At 38.2% G+C, this 14,520-nt stretch overlaps 1 protein-coding gene across 4 annotated transcripts in view; it reads left to right on the forward strand.

The window, feature by feature from the left end:
• Positions 1-14,520, forward strand: part of GRM8 (glutamate metabotropic receptor 8) — a 678,033-nt gene that overhangs the window by 294,017 nt on the left and 369,496 nt on the right. For all 4 annotated transcript variants that reach the window (XM_074367137.1, XM_074367135.1, XM_010947580.3 and 1 more), the window contains exons 4-6: positions 11,951-12,086; positions 12,556-12,710; positions 13,795-13,932. In XM_074367137.1, the coding sequence (XP_074223238.1) occupies positions 11,951-12,086; positions 12,556-12,710; positions 13,795-13,932 (429 nt within the window). The remainder of the gene's footprint in view (positions 1-11,950; positions 12,087-12,555; positions 12,711-13,794; positions 13,933-14,520) is intronic.

Genomic DNA, 14,520 nt, shown 5'->3' on the forward strand with positions numbered 1-14,520 from the left:
TTTGTGCTTGGATGATGTTGGAATTATTGAAAGCTTGTTGTTCTTTTCTAAGAACCCCCTTAGATAAACAATATAATTTAATGTGCACACCTGCTCTATTTCCTATAATACTGCGGATATAGACATTTCTTGGTTTCAGTGAAATGGTGTTTGATGGTGAATCCCTAAATGATGCAGTTTTGTCCTAGCTTGTACATTCACAGTTTGCAATAATAGGAATAATTAAAAAAAAACTAATCTCACAAGCCCTGACGTGTTTAAACATTGAAATAAATAAAATCATGTATAAACTATTTGATTAGTTGTGATTAAAGTGTATTGAATCCAACTCAAATCCTTGGTTCTTAGAATTGATGCTTTGTTATTTCCCCTTCAAGTGGCCATTTTAATAGGAATTCACATTGTTTTTCTCTGTGTTCCTTCCACTCCAAGGTGAGTTGTCTGTTTCTTATTGTGGAATGGTAAAATTAAGTCCCTCTTTGTACATAAGTGCAGGGTGTTTATTACATCATATTTAAATTATTAATGATCATCACATTTTCACAGGACATGCCAGACACGTCTGCTGACTGGTAGTATCCATTAGAAATAAATCTTGCTGGCTTCTGGCTGGCTAAGTCAATCATAAACTCACTTCTGAAATGTTTTTTGACTTGCTGATCCCGGTGTGTACGAGTGTAACATAGAGCTACTTTTTACGCTTCTTTGACTACATATTCCTACAGTCACTGGCAGGAGCTGGTGAATCTTATTCATAGTTACTAGACTCTGTTCTCTTGGTCCCATATCCTTAGGCTACTCTGCATTGTAGCATTTCTCACATCAAATTGTGATATTGTTTACACGTTGTGTTATTTACTGTGAGTGCCTCAAGACCAGGGACAGTGTCTTCTTCATTTTTGTATCTCCAGATTCCATCAGAGCACTCGGCGTGTAGTAAGCACTCAATCAGTGCTCTGTGAGTGATGGTGGGCATGCCTGGGTTCATGGGGAGAAGAACCCTGCAGGATATCCTTTTGAGAGGATATTAATGAATGAAATCTCTGTCCAACCTAAACCAGACCAAAACCCATTTTCCTAAATTATTCAGCTCTGATGATGTATACCTTTGGAGTTCATGTTTTAATTATACTACCTTACCTGCTGATGCAGTTTAATTATGTATATGGAAGAGATTTAATGACCAAGGAGACAATTATGAGATAATAGCAAAGTATAATGAGTCTACTTGGCTGTTAGAATTGGGGTCATGAGGTCTGCACTTGATTCCTTCCTACCTGTGTGATCCTGGGGACAGTTTCCTCAACATAAACATTAGTTCATGATGTTTAGCCTACTTATTCAATAGCAGTGGGATATTATGAGGGAGAGATTAGATATGAAAGCATGGTGAACTAGTATTTAATATGCCATTGTTATTAGTATTTTCCATTTGTTCTAAAATTGATTTTTAGTTAAGGAAAAGGTAATAGGGTTCATTTCTTTTGTGTATGGGGAGTCTCATATCTCAAGTTACTAATTGTCCTCTATTTTGATTAAAAGCTAATCTAAAATTTATTTTAACAGAAGTTCTTAAACTCCTGCAGTGCAATAACAAATCCCAAATAACCCAATTTAGAAATGGCCAAAGGTCTTAAATAGATATTTCTCCCAGGAAAACATACAAGTGGCCATTATGTATATGAAAAGGGACTCAACATGGCGAACCATCGGAGAAATGCAAATCAAGACTACAATGAGTTACCACTTCACACGTTAGGACGGCAATTATCAAACAAACAAGCACACGAAGAACAAAATATAGCAAGTGTTGGCAAGGAAGGATGTGGAGAAAATGGAACCCTTGTTAGTTGGAATGCAAAATGATACAACCATTATGGAAAATGGTAGAGGTTCCTCAAAAAACATAAAAAAATGGAGCTGCCACATAACCCAACATTCTCACTGCTGGGTTTTTATACAAAAGAAATGAAATCAGAATCTCCAAGAGATACCTGCACTCCTATATTCTTTGCAGCATTACAATAGCCAGGATATGGAAACAACCCACAGGGCCATTGACATGGATAAAGAAAATGTGGAATATCCTTGAAATGGAATATTATTCAGTCTTAACAAAGAAGGAAATCCTACTATTTGCAATAACATGGACTAACCTGGAGGACATTATGCTGAATAAAATAAGCCAGTCTCAGGAGGACAAATGCTGTCTGGTTTTCCTTATATGAGGGGTCTAAAGCAGTCAAACCATCGAAATAGAGACAATGGTGGTTGCCAAGGACTGGGAGGAAGAGGAAGTGGGAAGTTGTTCAGTGGGTGTAAAGTTTCAGCTGTACAAGAGGAATGAGGTCTAGAGATCTGCTGAACAAAGTAGTGCCTATAGTTAACAGCACAGTATAATGCACTTAAAATTTTAAGAGGGTTGATCTCGTGTTAAGTGTTCTTACCACACATGCATATGCGCGCGCGCACACACACACACACACACATACACACACACAAAGAGGACACGGGACACACAGAAACTTGGAAATGATGGATATGTTTGCTATCTTGAGTGTGATGATTATATCTTAGATGTATGCATATGTCCAGACTCACCAAACTGTATACATAAAACACATGCAGTTTTTTTTTCCGGTATATCAATTATACTTCAATAAAGCTGTTAAAAGTTCTTTTTAAAAGAATCCTTTAAATAACTAAAATGTAGGATGGTTTGCTATTAAAAACATATCAATTCACTCCTTTCTTCTTAGTACTATTTGAATCCAAGAAGTTAAATATGTATCTATATTTTTAACCTTCATATATCTCGAACACGTAGATCAAATCCTGCTGTGGAAAATTATCTTGCACTATCTAGAGAAACACAAGTACTTGCATTTGCTTGAAAGACTGTTTTAAGTGCTTTTGGTGCTTTATTTTTGTTCTCTGAAGTCCACTTCTTAGCTTAGTTCCTGTTGTACATTGGTTGTGACACAACTCTTGCTCTGAAGTTATTCAGATAAAATAATAATGGTCTTTTAGTTGTTAGTTCCTTCTTCTTTAAATCAAGAATGTTGGTCCCCCTTGAGTATCTGTTAAAATGCTGCTTTGAGTAAAGATCACTGATTGAAAGTCAATGTACAACAGAATTCAGGTAATGCTGGTAAGTAGGCTAAGGTATTGAGCCTTGAGTAGAAGAATGTTTAGTTTTCAAGCTCTGATAGCAGCTGTTGAAATACTGTTGAGAGTGTCCTATTTGCTAAAGGTATTTGGAAATGACTGTATGTTATATACATATATAATAGCTTAGATGCCGAGATGCTTTTCCTTTTCCTGAATGATGGTATATTTCATATGTAGATATGCTTATTGTCTCTTTATTAGATCATTCCACCATATCGTGAAATAGGAACCTCTTGTCCATTCACTTATTCATCCCATGTCAGACGAATGCTTGCAGGTATCAGGGTTCACAAGACCCACAGAGCTCACTGAGATGTGAGCTCTATGAAGTCAGGGACCTACTCTATACTATTCACTGCTGTAGGCTCTGGATCTAAAAAGTATCTGACATGTAATAGGTGCTCAATAAGTATTTGTTGAATGATTGAAGAAGAGTGGATGCCACAACTGTCCACTCTCCCCTCTCACTAATTTAATTGGCATGATTTTGTGATGCATTCCTCATCTGTAACTGAATTACTAATTTTTAATCTGTAACTGTCATGAGCTTAATGCAAAGTTCAATACTATCTTTTTCCTAGTCCAGAATGGGTAAGAAACTTAAAGAGTGCTCACTTTGATTCCAGTGGTCATTGGCATGATGATTTTTCTAGGCAATGGGCTGGAAAATATGAGATTTCTCTTTTCTTAGAGAGTTTGTTCATATTGGGCATTTGAGCATTTACAGGGAGTTAGTTTCATCTTTCGTCACCTTCCTGTCCTATTGTTGGCGCCAGTATCTGGGAATCTACTTGGAAATGGCAAAAACAGACAAAACAAAATAAAAATCCGAAAACATTCTAAAAATAGTACTGAGAAAATAATCCACATAAATACAAATGCACACAACACATTAGTAAAACTTTAAAAAATTTAGTCAAGAGCTCCTTCTCGAAATGTTCCTAACTCCACGTTTGCTGTTTTGACTTTACAGAGAACCTATTTTTGGCCCAGCTCTGAACATACTTCTGGTCTGGATGGTCTGCCTTCTGGTTCTCCTCTTTCCTCTTCTTTTTCTTCCCTCAATCATGTGGTGTCATTTCTGTCTCACTCTCTCCCTTTCCTGGTTTCCTCCCCCACCCTGTCTCCTCCTTCTTCCCTTTCTTCTGCTTTTTTGGATTTCTTTCTTTTCCTGAATTTCCCCCACCTACTGTACTCATGCCTCCTTAGATATTTCCAATTTTTAGGATGGGGAAGAGGCAACACATTAGAAGTTTACTTCTAGTAGTGGTGGCCACGAGTTTCCCTTCTAATTAATGTAGAACCTTCTGTAGTTCACGTCTCCATTGCTGGACTCTCTAATACGAGATTTTATTCTATGTACATCTGGGGAGTGAAATTTGAGGTGTCTAGAATTAATGTTATAGGTAAATATTGCACGGTGAAAGTGAGTTACCATTTCTGTTTGGCGTTTGTCAATTTTGATTTTAAACAATTTACAACTAATGTGTCTTCTGAGGAAAAAATTAATCTGTTGAGTAATTATTTAATCCCTTCACAGTAGCCCATCTGGCAGATACTAGCATCCTCTCAGTCTTCAGATTGGGGTGCAGAGGCACAGAGAAGTCACATAACTTACCCAGCATCACATAGCTAATCAGAGAAGGGCCAGGATTTGGAGCCAGGAAGTCTAGCCGCAGAGGCGACATTCATAACCATCATACCACTGTGTGCCTGTGAGCATGCACTTGGATCCTTGATGAGATGTGGCCGTGTTAGAAAGCCTAGGATGTATGGAGACTGACCCTATGAGCCTATCCCAGCCCAGTCTGTCTCCAGAGCATCAGCATCTCTTTGAGAGGACACACAGAGACAGGCAGGAGAGGGGCTCTCTGGGCCAGTCCTTTCCATGCTGGATTGTCCCTGTTGCCACTCTTCAGGGGACATATCGAGGAATAGCATGAGGCTCATGCTCCCTCTGTACCAGGAGCTTTATTCCCTCATTTCATTGCTTTTCAGAGTCCCTTTAAGGGTGCACATGACATTGGATAGAGGAAAAAGCATAACATGTTTGGTGGGGGTAGGGGTGGGGAGACTGAGCACAGATTTAAGTGCAGTTTTGCTCTTTTAATCCATGTTGTTAAAGATAACAATTTTTCTTCACTGTGATGTGGGAGATAAATCCTCTCTTTCACAAAACGCACTTGAAGCTGACGAACAGACACACTTTCATCACGTTGTGCACTTTTCTGCTAAGTCCCAGTGGTACACCCACATAAGGAGGTGAAAATATTGTTACAAGAGGTGTGATTACACTTATTCAAACCTTAGAACAAATTTTACTGAACCACCACTAAAGGATCAATTACATGAGGCCAAATTGTTATATTATTTATGTCTCCAGAAAGATGGAAAGAAATGATGTCAAGGGTAATTAGGGCAGCGAGTTGTGACGTTGTGATATATAATAAGAAGTACATATTTGGTTTTTATCCAGTTTCTGGCACAGAGCTCCTAAAACCCTTGGATTTACTCAGTGATGACAATGATAAAGTATCCTTAGTTATTTTAATGTGACCTTGGGAAAACCTGTAGTTAGGGCTGGTTATCAGGAAAACCAACCAAGGGATTAGAGGGTTGGAACTTTCAGTCTCATCCCCCAACCTGCAGAGACGGGAGAGGGGCTGGAGATTGAGTTCAGCCACCCGTGGCCAATGATTTAATCAACCTTGCCTATGCACCAAAGCACAGGGTTTGGAGAGCTTAGGGTTTGTGAACACTTGGAGATTCAGAGAAAGCAAAGAAGCTCTGAGCCCCTTCCTCTTGCCCTATGCATCTCTTTCATCGGACTGTTCCTGAGTTACATCCTTTTATGATAAACCAGTGATCTAGTAAGTGAAATGTTTCTCTGAGTTCTGTGAACCATGCTAGCAAATTAATCAAACTCAAGGAGGGTGTTTTGGCAGCCTCTGATTTATAGCCAGTTGAGGTCAGAAGCCCAGGTAACAACCTGAGCTTGCGACTGACATCTGAAGTTGGCGGGGGCAGCCTTGTAGGACTTGGATCCTTAAACTGTGGAATCTGACAATCTCCAGGTGGATAGTATCAGAATTGAGTGGAATTTTAGGATACCCGGTTGATGTCTGGAGAATTGCTCAGGGGTGGTGGTGAAACTCCTCACTCTCAATGAATTGGAGTTGAGATCCAGATACTTTTAAGAGTTAACATATTTCTATTGTCTTTAAGAAAAACAACAAAACAAAACAAAACACTTGGTTATTTGGTTTTGCTCATTGCTATTATTTGAAGATGCATTCATAAGAAATAATATATAATAGTTGACTGACTATATCACATTCCTATTAGGGTAGATTATAGGCAATTTCTTATGGTCAGCCAATAATTTTGACCAATCATTTGTTTTTAACAATAGCCTTAACAATTGATAAAATGGTAACTTTGTTGATTTGTGTATTTATCAAAACCAGTCTGTCATGCAGATCTAGCAAGTTATATATAACCAGAGGCTTGATCTGACGTATTTAAAACTTAACATGACGGAAATTGTGAACCAACTTGAGACACTGGTAATAATCATGTTATTTAAAGAAAATCACATTCAATATTCTATACACAGCTTTGTAAGTAATTTCATTCTAATAATTTAATCCTCCTCAATTTCCATCACAGTTGGAAGTTGGTATTGTGACATTGTTTCTTGTTTTTTCTTTTTCTCTTTCTACATTATCGATAAAGATTTTGTTCTTAAAAATAAGCAACAACCAAAAACACGATCTTTTTCCCTTTTTGCTTTAACAAAGCTTCTCTGTTGAAATACAGGGAGTTCTAGGATCCTAGTTCTTTTATCTGAGCTGGCTGCAGTTTCACTTTTGTACTGTTTGTATAGGTTGCCTTTCTTTGTGCAGTAAGTCCTCTTTGAAGAGAAGTTTTGAAATTAAACAATGACATTTTATTAATCGTTTGGCTTGTACTATCATTTCGGAGATATAGTAACTTCAGTTCTCTATAAATCTCAGTTCTTATATATGATGAGTCCCCCTTTGGGTTCCCATTCAGTGAAGGTACTGTTGCCCTTGCCTTGTGGTGGGGCTGCACTCCAGGTCCTTGAAGGATGGCCTGGCTGCAGAGAGCTGTCTTGCCCAATGTACCCACCCCCTCTTCCCAGGATGGCCCCCATCTAGTGACTGATGGATGTGGAAGTATAATGGGCTGACCTAATATAGAGCAACTCTGAAGGCCATGCTAGCCTCCATGTGGTTCTGGGAGTTTGTCACTGGCCATAGCCAGCTGGACTTCTCCTCTACCCAGTCCTGCTTCCTTCCCTGGTCCTCCATCAGGTGGAGGCCAAGGGCAAATATTTCAAACTCCTAAGGCTGCCATAATATTGTCTTAACATTTTATAATCCAGCCTCTTAATAATCTGTAGGAAAATGTTTAAATAAAACAGCACATGTGATTGTTTCCACAGCTTTTGCTTCTTAATAGTTGGCACCATTAATAGATTAATAGTTTTTTTTTTTTACCATACTATTATTCTTTTAAAGGATTAAATTCTAATTTTCAACCCAGATCCTCAAAATCTTTATAAACTCCCCCCGAAAGGAGACTTGGAATTCTTAAAGTGGGAATTAGGGGATCACAGAAGAGAATGGAAGTAACTTTTTCCATTCTCTCCTGTTGAAACAGCCCGATCACATTGTGATGACCAATAATAGGTGAAAAGTGAAATCTAGTCATCTGACTTACTGGCATAGACAAGTGGGCAAATATCACGTCTCAGAATTTAGGACATTTAAAATGCTATACAAAAAAATGGTAAAGGGTTCAAGAATATGACCTGTTGACAATCCCATGTTTTAGGTCTGAATACAATCGTATTCAGCTCAAGTCTGGTGATGATGCTTTTCTGTTTATGAGGATGATGATTATTAGTGATGGTTATAATGTACGACATTTGTGTAGAACTTTATCATTTTACCCTTTTAAATTTGATTCTCTTAACATCCCTGGGAAACAGTTGCTATGAACCATGTCACAGAGATGAGGACACTGAGAGATGAGAGACTTGTTCAAGGTCACACAGGACCACCTGCATATATTCTGACCCAGATGTGTTTTCTTCTTCACTCCCACGTCTTACTGCACGAGCAAACCAACACACATGAAAAGGGCCTTTTATTTCTCAGACCTGAGACACTGGGCTACTCAGTCATGAGGTAAAGAAATAAAAGGTATGAATGGAATTGTTTATAAATTTGCTCTTGCATCAATAAGAGCAAATTATTGTGCCACCCTACAGATGAACAAACTAAGGCCAAGGTGGTATTCTAATTTACTGCACCCTGATAATAACTAAATAACTAATAAAGAGGCTATTTCAGTGAAAACGTCCTCTGAATTTTGATGCTCCAAAATTGTTTTAACTTTTTTTGTGACAGTTTAAAAAAAACATATTTATATGCATCTTTTTGTTTCCCTGCTTGACTGAAAGGTGTTTGACGGCAGAACTGTCTCATTTCTATTTATATCAGCAGTGCCTATTATAATTGCATTTATTAATTCAACAAATGTTTGTTGAAGTCTCTATGGGCCAAGCACAGTGACAGGTATTGGGGCTGTGGCGGTAAATGTGAAAGACAAGCTTCAGTAGTCATGGTGCTTAGAGTCTAGGGTCAGAATAAAGAGTAACAAAGTTTTTAAAATGTGCAATTACTGTGATTGTTGCAGCAGAAAGGTGAAGTGGAAGACTGGAGACCTCAGGAAAATTTTCACGAGGACATGCGTTTACAGGGCCAACTGAAAATTCTTGAGGATGCAATAGTTATGTACTGAAGTTTAGGTCAGTTCTATAATCTGCGTAAGTTCTAAGTATCTTAACTAAGTTCTTTATGTTCTATAGGAGTACTGTATTTGTGTAGCTATCAACTAGATTTATAAGGGAGGACACATTGGCTCTTTTAAATGAGTCTTTAAATTTGCTTTATCTTATTCATCAATTATGGATACCCACTAAACCATTAAGCATAGGTATATAGCCCATTATGAATGAGCAAGGTGAGGAGAACAATTCTAGTCTTGGAGTCAGATGGATCTGGCTTTGAACCTGGGTTCCAACCTCTTGCTAGCTGCTGACACCCCTGTTTCTCAGTTTCCTCATCAGAAATATGGTGATCTTAGAGTGCTTTTACTAGGATTAGGGAGGTACAGAGTGACTGGAACTGGCAAGGAGCGATCACATGTATTGTAGAGTGTATGTAAAATGTTTGGTTCAACACATGATCTTTTATCACAGAATAATCAAAGGAAAATACTTATACAGGCAAGGAAGTGAGACAGGATATTTTAGAAAACAGCCAATTCCAGATCCCTCCATACAGCATTCTTTTCCTAAGTGCCAAGGTTTAAAAATTATTTCTTGCAGAACTGGGCACACCTGCAGAACAGGGAAGTTAGTGCCCTCTGAATTGTGCACAGTCAGCGCTATTTCAGAGTGAGGTGTGAAAAAAACAGGTGCAATAGACATATTCTGTGGTGGAGGGCAAGTCCCCCTCCTCCTCCCGACCCCAGGAGTCTAAATCAAGTCAGAGGATCTCTTTAAACATTGAAACAATAGATAATGAGTATTGTAGGAAAACATAGCTTTGATAAAGCCAGGATTTTTGATTAAATTTCACGGGTATTTTAACCAAACTCTAACAGTATGTAATGGCCTCTTCTTCTATGAAGTCATTGGACGATTTGGGGGACTACGTATTCATTACTGCATTTTGATATATCTTTTGCTGCTGTTTTATAGCATTGGATTATTTTACATTCTTGTCTGGCTTTTCTTATGTGTGCATCTTGTCATCTGATTATATAATAAGACTGTTGAGGATAGGCAATCTTTGAATATCTGTAGCTCTGGAAATGTAGTAGACCATGAATGCTTATGAATGGATTAACTGTGTGCTTTTTTGACTGATGTGAAGATAGAAAGTGTGAATGAGTTTCAAGGCTAAGAAAAAAAATCCTAATCTTCTAAGTCCAATCACTTGGGAGTCATGCACTCTACAATTTAATAAAATATCCATAAGGCACCAAACAGCAAAATGCTATGCAGTGCTGATTCTTCATAAGTATTTGCTCATCTGAAATAAATTAATTATGCAGTCCCTTCTTCCAGGAAAATACAGATTGACCAGTCTAACAAATAAAAGGTGAGGTAAAGGAATAAAAAAAAGTATGAAATAGATTTAGACTGTGTAAAATTCCAACCTAACTCAGCTTTTTACAAACAAAAATTATCACATAAGTTAAATCTGATCATAACACACGAGTTGTCTGGCTATTACATGGTTCTTCTCTGTTTGGCTACCTGAGGTTTTCTTCCTAAAGCATACAACTCATCGTGTAATTCTCCTGCTTCTGAATATTCAGTGGGTTCCCATTGTGTTCAAGATAAAAATCCAAATTATTTAGCATGTCTAACAAAGGCATTCTCAAGCTGCTTCTGCCCATTCTTTCCAACCTCTACCCCAGCCAGTCTCTACCATAAGCCACATCAAGCAAGGTTCTTCCATAGCTTGGCCTCTACCAGAAGTATCCACTTTTGTCCCTATGTGGACATCCACGTATATTTGCCCTTTAAAATTCAACTCTCTTGAGCACTTGAGTTACTCCTTCCTCTGTGCTCCTATTGTGTGGCATATTCTCTTAATTCTAAAATTTATTACATATTCCATGATAATTTACTGGAATACCTCTCTCCCAGACTAGATGCTAACTGTCGGATTAGATTGTGCATTCTCAGTAACCAGCCCAGTGCATAGTTATAATGGCACCCAGTAATGTTTGGGTGACTGAACGTATTGTCAATTGTTTGGAAGTAAAAATGCCTTTGCCTGTTAAGGCAATGCTGTAAATAAATGGTGATTTTCTTCTCAAGTGACTCAAGAAGCCTGTTTAACCATAATGCGATTTAAACTTGTTGCTAATATTGCTTATTCTTCGCGTATTAGAATAGGTTACCTCTGCACCACTGCAGTGGAGGAAATCTCTTTCTTCTTCTCCTATCCCAGCCCATCGGCTGAGGGCAGAGATTGTTTCCAAACTTTTCTTTTTGGCTTCTCGTTGCCTTAAAAGGAGAGGCCAGAAGAAGAGTTATTTCTGTTTTAGCTGTGATAGTGGGATGGCATTTGTGCCATTTTGATTTTCATGGTGGAGGCATCCATCAACAGAGGGCGTACGTCTTTGAAACGTGCTTGTGTCTCAAATAGTCTTAAACACCACTTGTCTCATAACATTATCTTGATGCATAAGAATCTTGCTGTGATACTATGAGCTAAAAAAAGGAAATTAACTTTAAAGCAGATCTACTTATAAATAAAAGTAGCAAAAGGACATTAATTGGTGGTCTCACCTATAATACATACTCATAACTTTTATTAATCCAGGCACCTGTCCTTGGACTTACGTTAAACGAATTAAAACCACCCTGCTTTCTGCTCCTTCTCTCTTGTCCTACATTTTGTACACTTTGGTTTTATTTTTTTATAGACATCCACAAAAATAATTGAGGCAAAAAAACCGTGATGAATGATTAAGTCATTGATGTCATTGAGTTAGTACATAAATTATAACGCAAACAAATGTGATTGCTTTTAATAGGTGAGAATGATAGCTATTTTGAGAAACAGTATACTTTCCTGATTCATGTGTTTTTATAAAGTAGCTAACCTCATTAAATTTGTTAAATAAATATCCTTTCTGAATCGTTTTCTTTCTTTTTTTTAAATAGGTGGTGTTTGCATTGCTCAATCACAGAAAATCCCACGTGAACCAAGACCTGGGGAATTTGAGAAAATTATCAAGCGCCTGCTAGAAACACCTAATGCTCGGGCAGTGATCATGTTTGCCAATGAAGATGACATCAGGTGCCAATTGCTTTTCTTCCTTATGTGGATCAGATTTGCAGCCCACATCTTTTTTCTAACATATTTCATGTTCAATGTAAAGTCTTGTGAGATTTCACAGGAATTGCAGCCCTCTCATTCAATTACAGACTGCCTTTTGCTGTGGAGAGACAGCAGCCTTCTAGCTTCTCAGCCTGAAGTGTTTATAGAGTAAAACCTGGAGACTGAAAGAAACGAGACAAATAACGATGACAGACAGAATGACGTGAATGAGGTTAAGGATAAGGCTAATTTACCAGGTGCTGGAGTTAAAGTCTCCACTCTGTTTCCTCCAGGAGGTGATACGACTCAGGCAGTCAGAATGATTGACTAGTTGTCCAGTGGTGACCTACTGAGTATGTATGACTTGATATAGTGGGTCTTGTAACATTCATAAGTGTAGAGTTTCTTGATAAGTGTGGGATGTTTTATTTCTTTTTTATTCCTACAGGAGGATATTGGAAGCCGCGAAAAAATTAAACCAAAGTGGGCATTTTCTCTGGATCGGCTCAGATAGTTGGGGATCCAAAATAGCACCGGTTTATCAGCAGGAGGAGATTGCAGAAGGGGCTGTGACAATTTTGCCCAAAAGAGCATCAATCGATGGTAAGGATGTACCATAGAAAATTTGTTTCATTCCAAGTGAAACTAAGCTCAAAAGCAAAGGCTTTTGAGTTCTTCGTAAGTACCAGCATATGATGAAATGCATCCATCATTGATGACTCTGGATAGATTTTTTAGTGTTGATGGCAGAATTGTCAAGACAGTAACTATTTAATCCAGTATATTGTATTTTTTATTAAAAAATAGTACCTATTAGATTTTTATTTAAGAAGGAGCACTATAGTTGGCCTTAGATATCTCAGTGGTGTTAGCAGTTACCCTTTAGTTTTGCACATTTCCATGGGCATATATGATGATTATAGCATTGTTGGATGGCAAAGTGCTTGCTTTATAGCAAAGGAAGACCTGATGCTGGACTGGCTCTATGGATAAATAAAGGCAACAGCCAAGAGGTGGAGCATCCCTGAAAGGCAGTCTGTCTCCCAGATATCTTTTCCAATGATCTTGACAGTGACTTAAATTCCGACCTTTGCTGTTATCCTTTGGAGTAAGGCATTCTTTCCGGGTGGCCTCCCTTCAATGGGGTGGTTATCTGAGGCAGGCTGGCACTTTCGCCCATTACCCATGACCCCATACGATGACATTAGTTCTGATTCCTTTCTTGAATTAGCTGAAAATGGAACATGTAGGACAGATAAATCTTGAGGCGAGTAGAAGCACAGAGGCTTGAGACGTTGGCTATGCTATGAGGGAGAGGAGAATGAGAAAACTCCGAGCTGGTTCTGAATATTCAGCATGAGGTCACCGGTTGCTGCCACTGGGAGATGGAGAGGAGAGGGAGAAGTTACAAGGATGACACCCAGTGAGCTTTCCTGCTATTCTCATCCCTAGAGCCAGGTGCCTGAATGGTGAATGGTGGGGGTGGAGTTATTGTCCGCTGATCCCCCCTTTGACTTTTACTACAAGGGAAGCCTCATCTCTGGGCTATTGGCCCTCCCCCATTAGTTACATATATATTTTTTCATGTATTATCACAATATAGTATATTATCTATTCAAAAGTTCTGGCAGTATTTGGTGTTGATTTTGAAAGAATATTAAGATCATGCTTTTCTTCTTTAAAATAGGGTTTGATCGATACTTTAGAAGCCGAACTCTTGCCAATAATCGAAGAAATGTATGGTTCGCAGAATTCTGGGAGGAGAATTTTGGATGCAAATTGGGGTCACATGGAAAAAGGAACAGTCATATCAAGAAATGCACAGGTAGCCACTTAATTGTTTTCCTTGGCTCATTTATTTTTATCATTACCTGAGAAATGAAGTTTACGTGTGGTTAATGCTGACTGTATTGCATCTTCTACTCCGTATCTCTTGTTGCAGTTTCTCAGCAGGGCTGAGCTTACAGTGATCATTCAAACAAACTTACAGTCAATGAACAAGTATTCATTGAACAGGTGCCATGTGCCCAACACTGGGGTATTCAATTCTATTTAAAAAAAAACACATTTATTGACTGTCTACTTTAGGCAAAGTACTTTATTAGGTTTGGTGGGATATTGACAAATAAGAAGACATGATTTTACTCTCCAGGAACTCAAATGTAGTGAGGATGACAGATCAGAACAAATTGCTGTCTGCCAGTGTTTTTCAACTATTTCATTCTATGTCCCCCATATCTTGCATAGTTCTAGCTGATGTGGTTTTTTGATGCTCTGCTTTCTGTATCTTGTGCTTACAAATCATAGTGATATTAAATGTGCATTTTTGAATGCTAGAATGAACCTTTTTATTTGCAGATAACATGATTGTGTATGTAGAAACATCTATGGAATTTTAAAAGTTACTTAGAAC

Source organism: Camelus bactrianus, chromosome 7, assembly GCF_048773025.1.
Source record: "Camelus bactrianus isolate YW-2024 breed Bactrian camel chromosome 7, ASM4877302v1, whole genome shotgun sequence".
Taxonomy (NCBI): Eukaryota; Metazoa; Chordata; class Mammalia; order Artiodactyla; family Camelidae; genus Camelus; species Camelus bactrianus.